Source organism: Octopus sinensis, linkage group LG22 (assembly GCF_006345805.1).
Source record: "Octopus sinensis linkage group LG22, ASM634580v1, whole genome shotgun sequence".
Classification (NCBI taxonomy): Eukaryota; Metazoa; Mollusca; class Cephalopoda; order Octopoda; family Octopodidae; genus Octopus; species Octopus sinensis.
This window is the reverse complement of record NC_043018.1, coordinates 26,133,644-26,148,948: the sequence shown is the minus strand read 5'-3', so window position 1 is coordinate 26,148,948 and position 15,305 is coordinate 26,133,644. Positions and strand designations below refer to the sequence as shown.

Genomic DNA, 15,305 nt, shown 5'->3' with positions numbered 1-15,305 from the left:
CTGGTGCAGCCCCTCAGCTTACCAGTCCTGGTCAAACTGTCCAACTCATGACAGCATGGACAATGAACTTTAAATGATGATGATGACGATGATGATGGTGTACATGCATACATACCAATCCATCTCCTGTTACTATTACACACACACACACACACATATATATATTCTTTTATTTGTTTCAGTCATTTGACTGCAGCCATGCTGGAGCACAGCCTTTAGTCGAACAAATCAACCCAGAACTTATTCTTTGCAAGCCTAGTACTTATTCTACCAGTCTCTTTTGCCAAACTGCAAAGTTACAGGGACGTAAACACACCAGCATCAGTTGTCAAGCGATGGTAGTAGGGGGCAAACACAGACACACACACATGACAGGCTTCTTTCAGTTTCTGTCTACCAAATTCACTCACAAGGCCTTGGTCAGCCAGAGACCATAGTAAAAGACACTAGCCCAAGGTGCCATACAGTGGGACTGAACCCAGGACCATGTGGTTGGGAAGCAAGCTATTTACCACACAGCCACTCCTGTGGTTGTATCATTATTATACATCTAACAAGCTGACCTGCCACCTTTGGTATTGCAGATTGAAGGAGATAGTTCTAACAGCACTTTCAACACACCACACTAAGCACTGCTTGTCACGGCTGACTAGTTTGCAGAATGCAGTCAGGACAGTCGGAAGCTCGCTATGCAATAAAGTTTTATGTTAAACTGGGCAAAAAAACGTTGCAGAGACTTATTAAATGCTCCAGACTGGTCATGGATTAACTGGTATGAGCCAAGCGTGTTTTTTCACAAGCACAAGAGGTTGAAGGATGGTAGAGAAGAGGAGAGAGATGAGAGTGAGGTATTGGAAGGAGGGGGATGTCAGAACTCCAGAACAGGTTGAGAAAATTTGCAATTTTTGGATGAAGACCGTCGTATGGCGCTAAGGACAAGAACAAGCATACAGTGTGGAAATGGTGTGGCAACTCTACACAGAATTATTCATGAAGATCTGAACATGGACAAAGTTTGTGAAAATTTGTTTGCATAGGCGCAGGAGTGGCTGTGTGGTAGGATTCAGTCCCACTGCATGGCACCTTGAGCAAGTATCTTCTACTATAGCCTCGGGCCGACCAAAGCCTTGTGAGTGGATTTGGTAGACGGAAACTGAAAGAAGCCCGTCGTATATATACATGTGTGTGTGTGTGTGTGTGTGTGTGTGTGTGTGTGTGTGTGTGTGTGTATGTTGTGTGCCTATGTCTGTCCCCCAACATTGCTTGACAACCGATGGTGGTGTGTTTACATCTCAGCGGCTAGGCAAAAAAGTTCGATAGAATAAGTACTAGGCTTCCAAAGAATAAGTCCTTGGATCAATTTGTTTGACTAAAGGTGGTGCTCAAGCATGGCCACAGCCAAAATGACTGAAACAAGCTAAAGAAAGAATAAAGGTAAAAAATATACATGTATGTATGTATGTATGTATATATATATATATGTACATACATACATGTATATTTTTTAAACCTCGCCAAGATAAATATTTAAACCACCTGATGAATGACTGTAACTCGAAAATTTAAAGAAATTAACAGCCATGAAACGATCGTAGTGATATATTAATTATATTTTTTTAATAATTTTGTTATATATTTAAATAATATAAATTAAATAATCTTATGTATTGGCTTAAGTTTTTCATTGTATGATTTGCCTAATAGTGGTTTTGTCTCTAATTTAATATAATATAATATTTTACTATAAAATTGGATTCAATCCTAAATCTGATTTTTCCCTGTAAGTTGGATTATTCCCTAATATTTATTATTATTATATATATATATATATATATATATATATATAGTAGTGATAGTGGTGTTAGTGTTTGATAATAGCTGTACTGGCAGTGGTTTTGGTGTTAGTAGTAATACTAGTACCAACAGCAGCACCACCAGAAGTAATAGTGGTAGTAGTAGTAGTAGTGGTAGTAGTAGTAGTAGTAGTAGTAGTAGGTTATAAATCCTCAGAGGATGGAATCTGCCATTCTGTTTCCATTTCAAGATATGACAGCTTCCTTTAAAATACTCATTTGCTCTGGGGAGATACAAGAATGTCAAAACTACCAATTCCACTAACTCACTCCCCTATCTTCGGTGCTTCCTTGATATATTATATATATCATGAAGATATATATATATATATATATATATATATATATAAGCAAGGAAAACTATCAATCTCTTTTATTTTTGTGAATTGCATTGTTTTGGTTTTCAGAAAAAAATATAATTATAAAAGTTTATTTTCATATCCACACATATGTAGGCGGAGGTGTGTCCGTGTGGTAAGAAGCTTACTTGCCAACCACATTGTTCCAGGTTCAGTCCCACTTGCACACCAACCAAGGCCTTGTGAGTGGATTTAGTAGATGGAAACTGAAAGAAGCTCATCGTATGTGTGTGTGTGTGTGTGTGTGTGTGTCCACCACCACTTGACAAGCAGCATTGGTATGTTAACATTCCTGTAACTTAGTGGTTCTGCAAAAGAGACTGATTGAATAAGTACCAGACTTAACAAAATTTAGTATTAGGGTCAATTCATTCCACTAAAAATTCTTCAGAACACTGCCCCAGCATGGCCAAAATGCAACATCATCATCATCATTGTTCGACCGTGGTCAAGACAATGGAATTTACCATGCTACGCCAGACTTCACGGTCCATCAAAGCATTACGGAGGTCCTGTTGCTGGATGCCTGTATCCCTGGAGATTACATCAGGGTAGGAGAGTGTGCACCCTCTGGTATTGTGACTAGATGGCTTCCAGAGGAGAAGAGTAGAAATTGCCTCGTTTTCAGCTCTACAACAATGTCCAGGAAACTGGACTCTCCTACCTTTCACAAGAGATGACACAGGTGGTAGTTTCCCATATATTTGCATTTTGGTTGGATGACGCTTCCACGAGAGATTTTGAGCTCTCATAAGGAGGCAAGTGTAGGTTCCATCCAACCACCTCTCAAGCTTCTTTGATAACGTCCAGGTTTTTGAGCCATATAGTAGAATTGGTTCGAATGTGGCTTTGAAGATTTCAAGTTTGAAGTCTCTACTTAGATTTGATGACCAGATCTTTACAGGTTGATCAGGCCATACCCTTTCTAGTTAGAAAATCTTTTCTAGTTGAAACAAGTGAAAGATAAAAGTATATACACACACACATACACACACACATATAAAACACCATCATCATTATCATCATTTAACGTCCATGTTCCATGTTGGCATAGGCTGGACAATTTGAAAGGGTTCAATATGCCCTTGGATCGCATCATGCTGCAATGCCTGCTTTGGCTGGATGCCCTTCCTAATGCCAACCAGAGCTGTCTTAAGGCATGGGCACACTGGTCAATTGCCTAGAGGACTCATGATTCTAGGGGCCAAATTCTGTTCTATGTATATTGTAGCGTCCTGTCGATAAAAAATATTATAGGGCCCAGTGCATCAATTTCCATGGGGACACCAATCATGTCACAGTGTGGGTTGTGTGCTCTTTCTGTGCCACCTGTACTATTGATGCTGCCATGCAGTTCACAGGGTTATGAACTTGGGGGGAGGGGATTATTATGAGAAGCTGGGATGGAGAAGGTTCTTGCGAAGGGATCAGCATGGATACTCAGATCTAGTAGGAGAAAGGTGGAGAGAGAAAGAGAAAATGATCTGAAAGAACTGCAGGACATAGATAATGATGATGAGGTGCCCAGAGGGCCCTACATGGCACAAGCTGAATAGAAGCTGGCAGGTGGATGGTAAGGAGGGGATGATGGTGAAGGGAGACTGTCATCGTGGGTAAGGCTGAAGGGTGGATGAACAAAGAACAATGAGCTGGGAGAAGATAGAAGGCTGCAGAAGAGAGAGTGGGTGGAGGGGGAAAGAGAGAGGAATAGTAAAGTGACCTGGTTGCCAGGAGGAGGATGACATGGTTGGGTTGTCTCTAGGTACCGTCGGGGTGAGAGAGGGAGACAGGCATAATGCATGAGTGGGGAGGGGGGAGGGGGTCATTGTAACATGGATGGGGAGCATGAAACACAGCTCTTCCAGAATGCAGTTTCTCTGAGGAGGACAAGGGTGTTTGAGAATCTCATATCGCAGGAAATTCCAGATGAGCACGGGAGTCGGTGTAATTAACTAGCCCCTTCCCTCAAACTGCTCGCCTGCTCCCAAAATTTGAAAGAATTATTATTTTTTTATTCTTTATTTGTTTCATTCATTTGACTGTGGCCATGCTGGAACACCATATTTTAGTCAAAGAAATCGACCCCAGGACTTATTCTTTGTACGCCTGGCGCTTATTCTATCGGTCTCTTCTGCCAAACTGCTCAGTTATGAGGACATAAACACACCAACATCGGTTGTCAAGCGATGGTGGTGGTGGGCGGTACAAACAAAGACACAAACACACACATAGATATATACATACTTCTTTCAGTTTTTGGCCACCAAATCCACTCACAAGGCTTTGGTCAACCTGAGGCTATAGTAGAAGACACTTGCCCAAGGTACCATGCAGCAAGATTGAACCTGGAACCATGTGGTTGGGAAGCAAGCTTCTTACCACACACCCATGCCTGCACCCATAGTAGAGGGCACTCTTCCAATGTACCACGCAGTGGGACCAAACCCGGAACCATATTTTGAAAACAGCGAGATGGGAGAATTATTAGCATGTCAGACGAAATGCTGAGCAGCATCCCTTTCAGCTGCTTACATTCTGAGTTCAAATTCCACTAAGGTCAACTTCACCTTTCATCCCTCTTGGGAGTCAATAAAATAAAGTAACAGTTAAAGTATCGGGAATGGGCGGAGGTGGGGGTCGATACAATTGACTAGTCCTGACCTAAGAGATTGTTGACCTTGAGCCAAAATTTGAAATCATTACTACTACTACTACTACTACTACTACTACTACTGCTACTACTACTACTACTACTACTGTTGCTGCTGCTGATTGCCGCTATGCAACAAAAACTACCATTATGAAGTAAATTAACTTAAGCGTCCGATGGGGGCACTGCAAAGAAATCGACAATATTTGGTTCGAAGGGCTGCTCTTATTGTATACTACAACAGCTATCCTTAAATGAGAAACTCACTGACCTAAATAACTGATATAAAATTTGATATAATGAAATGAATAAAGATTATATAGATTTTTTTTGTGTGTTTTGTTTTGTTTCGTTGTTGTTGTATTTTTGTTTTTTTTTTCTTGCAGTCTTAATCCCACAATCCAGACTGTTAGTCAGTTAGATACAAGAAGATATAAATACAAAATATAAAATACAAAAAAAAATAAAAAATACAGAATAAAAAAATATAAATAACAAAAGCAGGATGCTGTTGTCAAACATCAATACAAATGGCTTACCGAAAAACAAAAACAAAAGGAAGAAAACAGAAAAAAAAAGCAGAAACAAAAGTTATAGATTGCAGACGGCGAAAATACTGTGAAAGCCTTTCTTTCTTTCCCTTCAATATCGATAAAAGAGCTAATACCAAGAAAATGGTAATTCAAAAGTTTGACAATGAAGTTAACATCATTTAAACATATTTCCTGGAAATGTCATAGAGATATATTATTTCATTATTAAATGTCAGTGCCACAAATAGGTTAAAACGTATATCAAATAGTTTCTGTACTATGTAAGGCAAGGCAAAGGCGTGGCCGTTCTGTTAAGAAATTTGCTTCTCAACTACATGGTTCCGGAGTTCAGTCCCACTGCATGGGCCCTCAACTCCTAGATAAGAGTCGTAGAGGTACCTATTTCTTTATTACCCACAAGGGGCTAAACATAGATGGGGACAAACAAGGACAGACAAAGGTATTAAGCTGATTACATTGACTCCAGTGCGTAACTGGTACTTAATTTATCGACCCCGAAAGGATGAAAGGCAAAGTCGACCTTGGCAGAATTTGAGCTCACAACGTAACGGCAGACAAAACACGGCTATGCATTTCACCCGGTGTGCTAACGTTTCTGCCAGCTCACTGTCCTAGAGGTACCATCACAACAGATGGCATGCATTGGGCATTTTCAGATGGGGTGGAACTCGTCTATCTCCAACTCTGAACACAGTTGATTTCTTCCAGAAAGAATAGAAGAAAGAGAAGAATTAGCTTCAGTACAAGATTGGTACTTATCGACCCCCAAGAGAATGAAAAGTAAATTTGAACTCGGTGAGGTTTGAACTCAGAGCATAAGGAGCAGGAATGATTATCACAAAGTTATCTATCTGATGATCTAACAACTCATTGCTTGAAATTACGTCCCGCCATCACAAAAAAAAAAGGGCACATTTTATAATATAATCTGGAGAGGTAGAAGAATTTCTTGTCAAATGAATCAACAAAACTACATATGTTTTTGAAGTTTGGCATTTATTCTATCCATTTCTTTTCTCAAACCGCTAAGTTATGGGACTGTAAAAAACACCAACGCTGGTTGTGAAGCAGTGGTGGGGGGACAAAAATACACACCTTAATGTGTGTGTGTGTGTGTGTGTAGAGAGAGAGAGAGAGAGATAATAGGCTTATTCCAGTTTCTGCCTGCCAAATCTACTCACAAGGCTTTGGCCGGCCCAAGATTATAGTAGAAAACACTTGTCCAAGGTGCCACGCAGTAGGACTGAACCTGGAACCATATGGTTGGGAAGCAAGGGTTGTACTACACAGCCATGCCTGTGCCTATCTCTAAACAAACAAACAAACAAAAATGCAATGGCCATAGTTAAAGCATATGTCTTTCTGATTGTAGGTTTGTCTGCTCTATCTGGGTCTAACAACAACCAGTACAAAAGGTTCCCCCTCATAAAAAGTGGCAAGACTCACTGTCTTTTGTGATCTTTCTTAGACTCTGATTCTAAAGAATGCCAAAGCCATATCAATGGACAAGCTCTCTCATTGATTATCTCCCTTTTTTGCCCATTGACCAACACATGTCCCCTTGTGTCCTTCCACTCCCTCTCACACTTCAGTATTTTCTCTATTTTTCTTTTAATCTGTCTTTCTGTTGTCTATCTATCTCTGTCTGTCTGTCTTTGTCTATCTGCTTCTGTGTCTGTCTCACCCTGTGCCTTTCTGTCTGATCCTGTGCCTGTCTGTCTGTCTAGCTGTCTATCTGCTTCTGTGTCTGTCTGACCCTGTGCCTATCTGTCTGTCAAGCTGTCTATGTCTGTCTGTCTTTGTCTATCTGCTTCTGTGTCTGTCCGACCCTGTGCCTATCTGTCTGTCAAGCTGTCTATGTCTGTCTGTCTTTGTCTATCTGCTTCTGTGTCTGTCTGACCCTGTGCCTATCTGTCTGTCTATCTCTGTCTGTCTGTTTTTATCTATCTGCTTCTGTGTCTGTCTGACCCTGTGCCTACCTGTCTGTCTAGCTGTCTATCTCTGTCTGTCTGTCTTTGTCTATCTGCTTCTGTGTCTGTCTGACCCTGTGCCTATCTGTCTGTCTAGCTGTCTATCTGCTTCTTTGTCTGTCTGACCATGTGTTATCTGTCTGCCTAGCAGTCTATCTCTGTGTCTCTCTTTGTCTATCTGTTTCAGTGTCTGTTTGACCCTGTGCCTATCTGTCTGTCTAGCTGTGTATCTCTGTCTGTTTGACTCTGTGTCTCCTTGTCTGTCTATCTGTCTCTATGTCTGTCTGAATGTGTGTGGTGTGTGTGTGTGTGTGTGTCGCTCTTTGTCTCTCTCTCTGATGGTACTAAACAGATAAATTTATCCATTCAGCACCATTAGTAAACCTCACTCTCCGATGAAACACACAGCCAGAAACGCAAGACTTTTCCTCTCCTTTCTTCCTCACAACAAACAACAAACCAATTCATTTCTCCACTTCTCCTTCTTTCCTTTTCTCTTCCTCCTGCACCCCACCCTTCCCCATACCCCTATCACATAAAAGAAAGCCGGCTTAATCTCTTCGGATTAAAAGAACATTTTCACCTTAAGCAGCTGTTGTCACTCTCCAACGTCCAAGCACACTTTACTTGCCAGGGACGAAGTGCAGAGTGCTTGTGCGAATCTTAGGACACATTTGCAAGAAAGCTATTCACCTAATCAATAAACTCTCCCACAGAGACAAAACTATCTTTAACCCATTTTTGTACACTATATTATTACTATTGTTATTATTATATTATTATTATTATTATTATATTGGTGCTATAAAGAATTCTGCTCTTTAAAAATAATTCTCAGCTGCATTCCACTTTTAACTACATCTGTTTATTGCCTTTCACACACACACACACATGCACACACACACGCGCGCGCACACACACACGACACACACACACACGTGCACACACGCACACACACACGCACACACACACGCACGCACGCACACACCCACACACACACACGCACACACACACACACACACGCACGCACACACACGCACATACACACACACACACATGCACACATCACATGCACACATACACGCACACACACACACACACACACTCTCTCTCTCTCTCTCTCTCTCTCTCTCACTCTCTCTCTCTCACTCTCTCTCTCTCTCTCTCTATAGCCTACGCCGAACAAATACTGCATGCAGTCCTCCCTTCTGAGAGCAGATATTTCGAGACACTCTTCTATTTCCTCACATTACAGTAAATGCCAAAACGCTTCAGACTTCACATACGTCACTCCAGACTCTCTGGTCGCAAAGTGCTTACAAAATACGACGGCAAATGTCCTTTACACTTCAGCAAGGACTGTATATCTATTCCAAGGAAGCTTCAACAGGGCTGCTCGGCCAGCTAGTAATAGCAGCTACATGTCCTTCAAACCACACCCATTTGTCTTTAAAGAGAAGGACACATTAGATGATGCAATCCTAAATACACTATGTCAATGATGGAGATTCTACGTGGTTGTTTCACCTGCTAGAAATAACAGCTAAAACCTTCTCAATTCCTACACTACCATCTTAAAAAAAATGAAAGACACTCTACACATTAGAGAAGGCAATTCTAGATACACTATGTCAATGATGGGGGGTTCAGCATGATTGCTTCACCTGCTAGAAATAGCAACCAAATCTCCTTCAAATCAAACACTACCATCTTAAAAGAAATGAAGGACACATTAAAGAATGAAATTCCAGATACAATTTGTCAATGATGAATGGTCTACAAGATTGCTTGACCTGATAGAAATAACAGCCAAATCTTTCTCCAATCACATCCTACTGTCTTACAACAAAAAAACCAAAAAAACACATTTTGAATAAATTAAACTTAGACTATTTCTGGTGAGGGAGAGATGTTAAGAAATAATTGATGAATGAATAAATAATGGCTAACAGTGATTAACTAAACAAACCACTGTTAACAATAGTTAACATAGCAAGCAACAACAAAAAGGAAAGAGAAAATAAGAATCCAAAAATAACCTGATTAGAATGGTGAATTTTTCGAAGTGGAAGCCAATGAAGTCCAAGAAGGCTGTCCCACAACATTCCTTTATTCCATACTTCAATAATCAATCCAGTGTCAAGTCTCATGGTTTCACTGAAAAAAATAAAGATAAAAACAATAAATAAGTAATTGATGAATTTGATTTTTAAAAAATGAACATATATATTGTTGTGTCTTAGCACATAGATATGTTATCATCATTTGATACACGTTTTTCACTCAATCTCTCTCTCTCTCTCTCTCTCTCTCTCTCTCTATGGCATTAGGAAGGGCATCCAGCTGTAGAAACTCTGCCAGATCAGACTGGAGCCTGGTGCAGCCCCTGGCTTTCCAGACCCCGGTCGAACCGTCCAACCCGTGCTAGCGCGGAAAACGGACGTATGATGATGATGATGATATATATATATATATATATATATATATATAAAATAAATAAATGTTCCTTCTCGAGCCATGCCAGGCTCATAAGAGCTGGTTTCCCAGTTTTAGTGGCGTATAAATTCCCCACTTGGATGGGACGCCAGTCCATCGCAGGATTACTCATTTTTGCCAGTTGAGTGGACTGGAGCAAAGTGAAAATGAAGTATTTTGCTCAAGAACACATCACATCGCCCAGCCCAGGAATCGAAACCACAACCTTACAATCATGAGTTCAACACCCTAAACACAAAGCCATACGCCTCCACACTCACATACATATATATATATATGTGTGTGTGTGTGTATAATGTATATATAGGATATATTCCTGTACTACAGTTTCCGCCTATCCGGTTCCACTCACAACACATTGGTCAGCAATAATAATCTCTAAATATAACAACAAGCTACACAAAGAGACTTATTTTGTTTTGAGAAGAATATGGAAAAAGAAATTTCCGATTTTAGTCATGAAATGAGAGAGAGAGAGAGAGAGAGAGACATAGCAACTAAAATTATACGTAATCGTTTTAAAAATCTTTAATTAAATTCCACTGCAATTACAATTCATCAATTTTTAATATGCATAAGCAATTATTTTGGGAGATTTTTAAATTAAAACAACTATTATGACAGGTCAGTCGAAATGAAATATGAAAGAGATTTAAATAAGAAAGTGAAGTCCTGTTATGCAGAAAAATCTGATGCACCACACTGCGTTAACAAAGATATTTAGCTGCTTGACCTGCTAAGAATAGCAACCAAGTCTCCCTCAAATATATCTGTAAGATCACAGCTTCAATTCAATTTCGTAACAAGACAAAACACACATGAAATGGCCAATGATAAGAGCTTCTATCGAGTCACTTAAGAAGGAGTTTATTGGGGCAGATTTCCTATGATCAGAAACCCTTCGCATCACCAATCCTCACCTCTTTTCAAGCAAAGTAATATTTCCCCTATGCCCAGACTATATGCATGTGTCCATTACATATATCATAATTAACATCATCATCATCATTCACTGTCCATTATCCATGCTGGCATGGACTGGATGGTTTGACAGGAGCTGACCATCTGAAGGGCTGTTCAGGCTCCCAATCTGTTTTGGCATGGTTTCAACAGCTGCATGCCCTTCCTAATGCCAACCACTTTCCAGAGTGTACTGGATGCTTTTACACAACACCAGCATGGGTGCTTTTTATGTGGCACCAGCACCTATGAGGCCACAACATTAAGGATGCTCAGCTGGAGGGGGGTTGCAAGGGACGAGCTTGTATGCAAGGGCAACAATGCTTTTGCTCAGCTTGATGTGTCTTTTTAATGACAGCAAACCACCAGGAGTCTTAGACCCCTGTCATCCTTTCTATACATGCATACATACATACATACATACATACATACATACTCTCTTTCTCTTTCTTTTACTTGTTTCAGTCATGTGACTGTGGCCATGCTGGAGCACTGCCTTTAGTCGATCAAATCGACCCCAGGACTTATTCTTTGTAAGCCTAGTACTTATTTTATCGGTCTCTTTTTTGCCAAACCGCTAAGTTACGGGGACGTAAACACACCAGCATCAGTTGTCAAGTGATGTTGGGGGGACAAACACAGACACACATATATATATATATATATATATATATATACATATATACGACGAGCTTCTTTCAGTTTCCGTCTACCAAATCCACTCACAAGGCTTTGGTCGGCCCGAGGCTATAGTAGAAGACACTTACCCAAGGTACCACGCAGTGGGACTGAACCCGGAACCATGTGGTTCGTAAGCAAGCTACTTACCACACAGCCACTCCACTCCTGCATGCATGCATGCATGCATGCATGCATGCATACATACATACATACATACATACATACATACATACATACATACATACATACATTGGGGCCCTGGGGTATGTAACACACTGCCTAAATACCAGTCATGAGAAATTAGGCTTCTCAAAACCAGAAAGGAGAAAGCTAATTTGAAGACTAGATATGCAACTATATGCATGAGAATACATACATAAAGCAAAACATACAAATCTACACATATACATATATATATACATATAAATAAAAATACCCTATTGTTGATGTTGAAATTCCAATGAGGAGCCTTGAATCTAGGTTAGAAACGGGTTCTTTCTCTATTGGCAAGAAATCTTCAAATAAAACTGAGCAATTACGTACATACAGCTTCTATATTCAGGTTACAAATTTACATTTATACCAATAATAATCAGAACACTTGGTTTTGTAAGTAAATGCCTAACTGTCAGCCTGGATAAGCTTGGACTTTCAGAAAAATAAAATCAACCAACTGTTTCACACATTGAAAATAGAATCTGTAAGCGGAACGGTAAAAGTATGCAAGACTTTTCTCAGGTTTAAAATGTGACATCGTTTTTGTTATTACATTCCAACGATGGAGCATTGTATCTTTGTATCTTTGTTAGAAACCAGCTACTTCTTCAGAGAAAGAATTTAGATGACTGAAAACAAAAGAGACATATATATGTATAGTCATCTAACATATATATGTAGACTGACATATATATACATACATACACACACACACACACACACACATATATATACACATATATATACACATATACACACACACATATATATATATATACATACACACATATATATATATATGCACATATATATATATATATATACACATATATATACTCACACACATATATAATACACATATATATATATATATACACACACATATATATATATATATACACACACACATATATATATATACACCACACACATATATATATATATATGTATATAGTCATCTAGCAATTCGTAAGTGGAAAAAAATAAACAAATTGGTACTCATATATCTGTCAACAGAGTAGGTACATAAATCAAAGTACACAGTATTACAGATCCATTATAGACAGTCTTACCAATCTGGCTTTGGACTGGATATTAGATATCATCAAATTACTCAATATCCGGCATGAAACCGATTGGTAAGACAGACTGTAAAGAATCTGTAATACTGCAAACTTAGGTTTATATATATATATATATATATTGTGTGTGTGTATATATACACATTTCAATATATATATATATATATATATATATATGAATATATGTATGTATATGGTTCATCAGTAATTTTCATGCTGAAATGTAATACCCCTCATTGATATATGAAACAGCAATGTATATATAATGTATTTTATTCAACACACCAGCCAGCTGTTGATAAAATAAGTACTGTGGAGTCGCAATGGTCCAGTGGTTAGGGCAGCGGACTTGCGGTCAGAGGATCGCGGTTTTGATTCCCAGACCAGGTGTTATGTGTGTTCATGGAGCAAAAACACCTAAAGCTCCACGAGGCTCTGGCAGGGGTGGTGGCGACCCCTGTTGTACTCTTTCTCCCCAACTTTCTCTCACTCTTTCTTCTTGTTTCTTGGGTAACATTGCAATGGACTGGCATCCTGTCCAGCTGGGAAGAACACATATGCCTCAGAAACCGGGAAACTGGGCCCATGAGCCTGACTAGGAATGAAAAGGGTGCATAAGTAAATAAATAAAAATAAGTATCAGTTAAGTACTGAGGTCAATGTAATCAATAATCCCCTTCCCCAAAAAAATTTCAGGCCTTGCGCCTTTAGTAGAAACAATTATTTTAGGTTTTTCTATGCTGGCATGTATTTGATGAGTTATGATGTTTCAACTCAGTTCCTATTTAGAGTTGCCATCCTCTTCTCTACAGAGCAGGGATCACATATGCCTTATTTTTGGTTTAATTTCTGCAGATGGATGTCCTTCCTAATGTCAAACACTTTCTAGAGTTCACTGAGGGCATTTTATCAATGAAGCAGCACCAGAGGGATCATTCTGCCCCAGCAAGTCTAACGCATCATTTCCATATATGGTTGCAATCAAATGTTTGTTCACGATAATAGACTGATATGGTGAATAGATAGTCAGGAGAGAAAGAAAACCAGAGTAAGAAGGTGATAGTAAGAAGGTGTGAAGGTGCATGGCTCAGTGGTTAGAGCATCAAGCTTACAATCGCAAGGTTGTGAGTTCGAATCCAGGACTGGGCTGCGTGTTGTGTTCTTGAGCAAGACACTTTATTTCACATTGCTCCAGTTCACTCAGCTGTAGAAATTAGCTGCGACGTCACAGGTGCCAAGCCGTATCGGCCCCTTTGCCTTTCCCTTGGAGAATACTGGTGGCATGGAGAGGGTAGGCTGGTATGCATGGGCAACTGCTGGTCTTCCATAAACAACCTTGCCCGGACTTGTGCCTCGGAGGGTAACTTCCTAAGTGGAATCCCCTCTCTTTAGCCCCTTGTGGGCAGTAAAGAAATAAGAAGGTGATAGAAGAGAGTGAAATGGAAAGAGTATGAATGTGATAGAGGGGAGAGGAATGGAAGAGAGACAGTGACTGACAGCTACATATTGGTTGTCAGTAAAACATGCATATGTATAAAAAAACATACTGCATGTGTATAGAAAATGTAATATTTCTGATGTAAAGGTGCAGGCATGGCTGTGTGATAAGAAGCCTGCTGATATATAGGTGCAGATGTAGCTGTGTGGGAAGAACCTTACTTCCCAACCACATGGTTCCAGTTTCAGTCCCAAAGCGTGGCATCTTGGATAAGTGTCTCCTTCTATAGCCTCGGGCGTAGAGTACGAGTTATCATTAAGGAGTTCAAAGAAAGTGGGGTTTATATAATAAACTACACCTAGTACGGAGTTAGAGGAAATACCTATTTCTTTATTACCCACAAGGGGCTAAACATAGAGGGGACGAACAAGGACAGACATAGGTATTAAGTCGATTACATCGACTCCAGTGCGTAACTGGTGCTTAATTTATCGACCCCGAAAGGATGAAAGGCAAAGTCGACCTCGGCAGAATTTGAACTCGCAACGTAACGGCAGACGAAATACCGCTTAGCATTTCGCCCGGCGCGCTAACGATTCTGCCAGCTCGCCGCCCTTAGAGGAAATACCAGATCGGATATCAAAGAAAGCCAGCAGTAGGGAGTAGTCTAATGATTAACAATCTGGAATGTTATACAGGTGGCGTTAATATTATTTAATTAGATAGTATAATCACCACTGCGTGAATCAGGTAATGCAACTCCGGACAAGAGTCTCAGGTAAGAGATTTAAATAGTGTCTTCTATTATTTAACAAGCGCAGCACAAATAACTGTCTTTGTATAAGGATTATTTACTTAATGAAATTGGAAAAGAACTGGTAGGGTGTGCAGGCTGTGACTTCTAGGTTAGATATCTTTGCTATCGCTATTGCATAATACTGGTACACCACAGATAAATGGTGCTTCCTTCAATATAGAAAACCATGGATATAGTAAGAGTTGTTAGGTAAAGTAATGGTAAGAAGAATGAGACTAGGTTCAGACAA

General features: G+C 39.8%; 1 protein-coding gene across 1 annotated transcript in view; it reads right to left on the bottom strand.

The window, feature by feature from the left end:
• Positions 1-15,305, bottom strand: part of LOC115223135 (protein unc-13 homolog B-like) — a 393,815-nt gene that overhangs the window by 187,315 nt on the left and 191,195 nt on the right. The window contains exon 4 of the mRNA XM_036512114.1: positions 9,426-9,543. Coding sequence (XP_036368007.1) covers positions 9,426-9,543 — 118 coding nt within the window. The remainder of the gene's footprint in view (positions 1-9,425; positions 9,544-15,305) is intronic.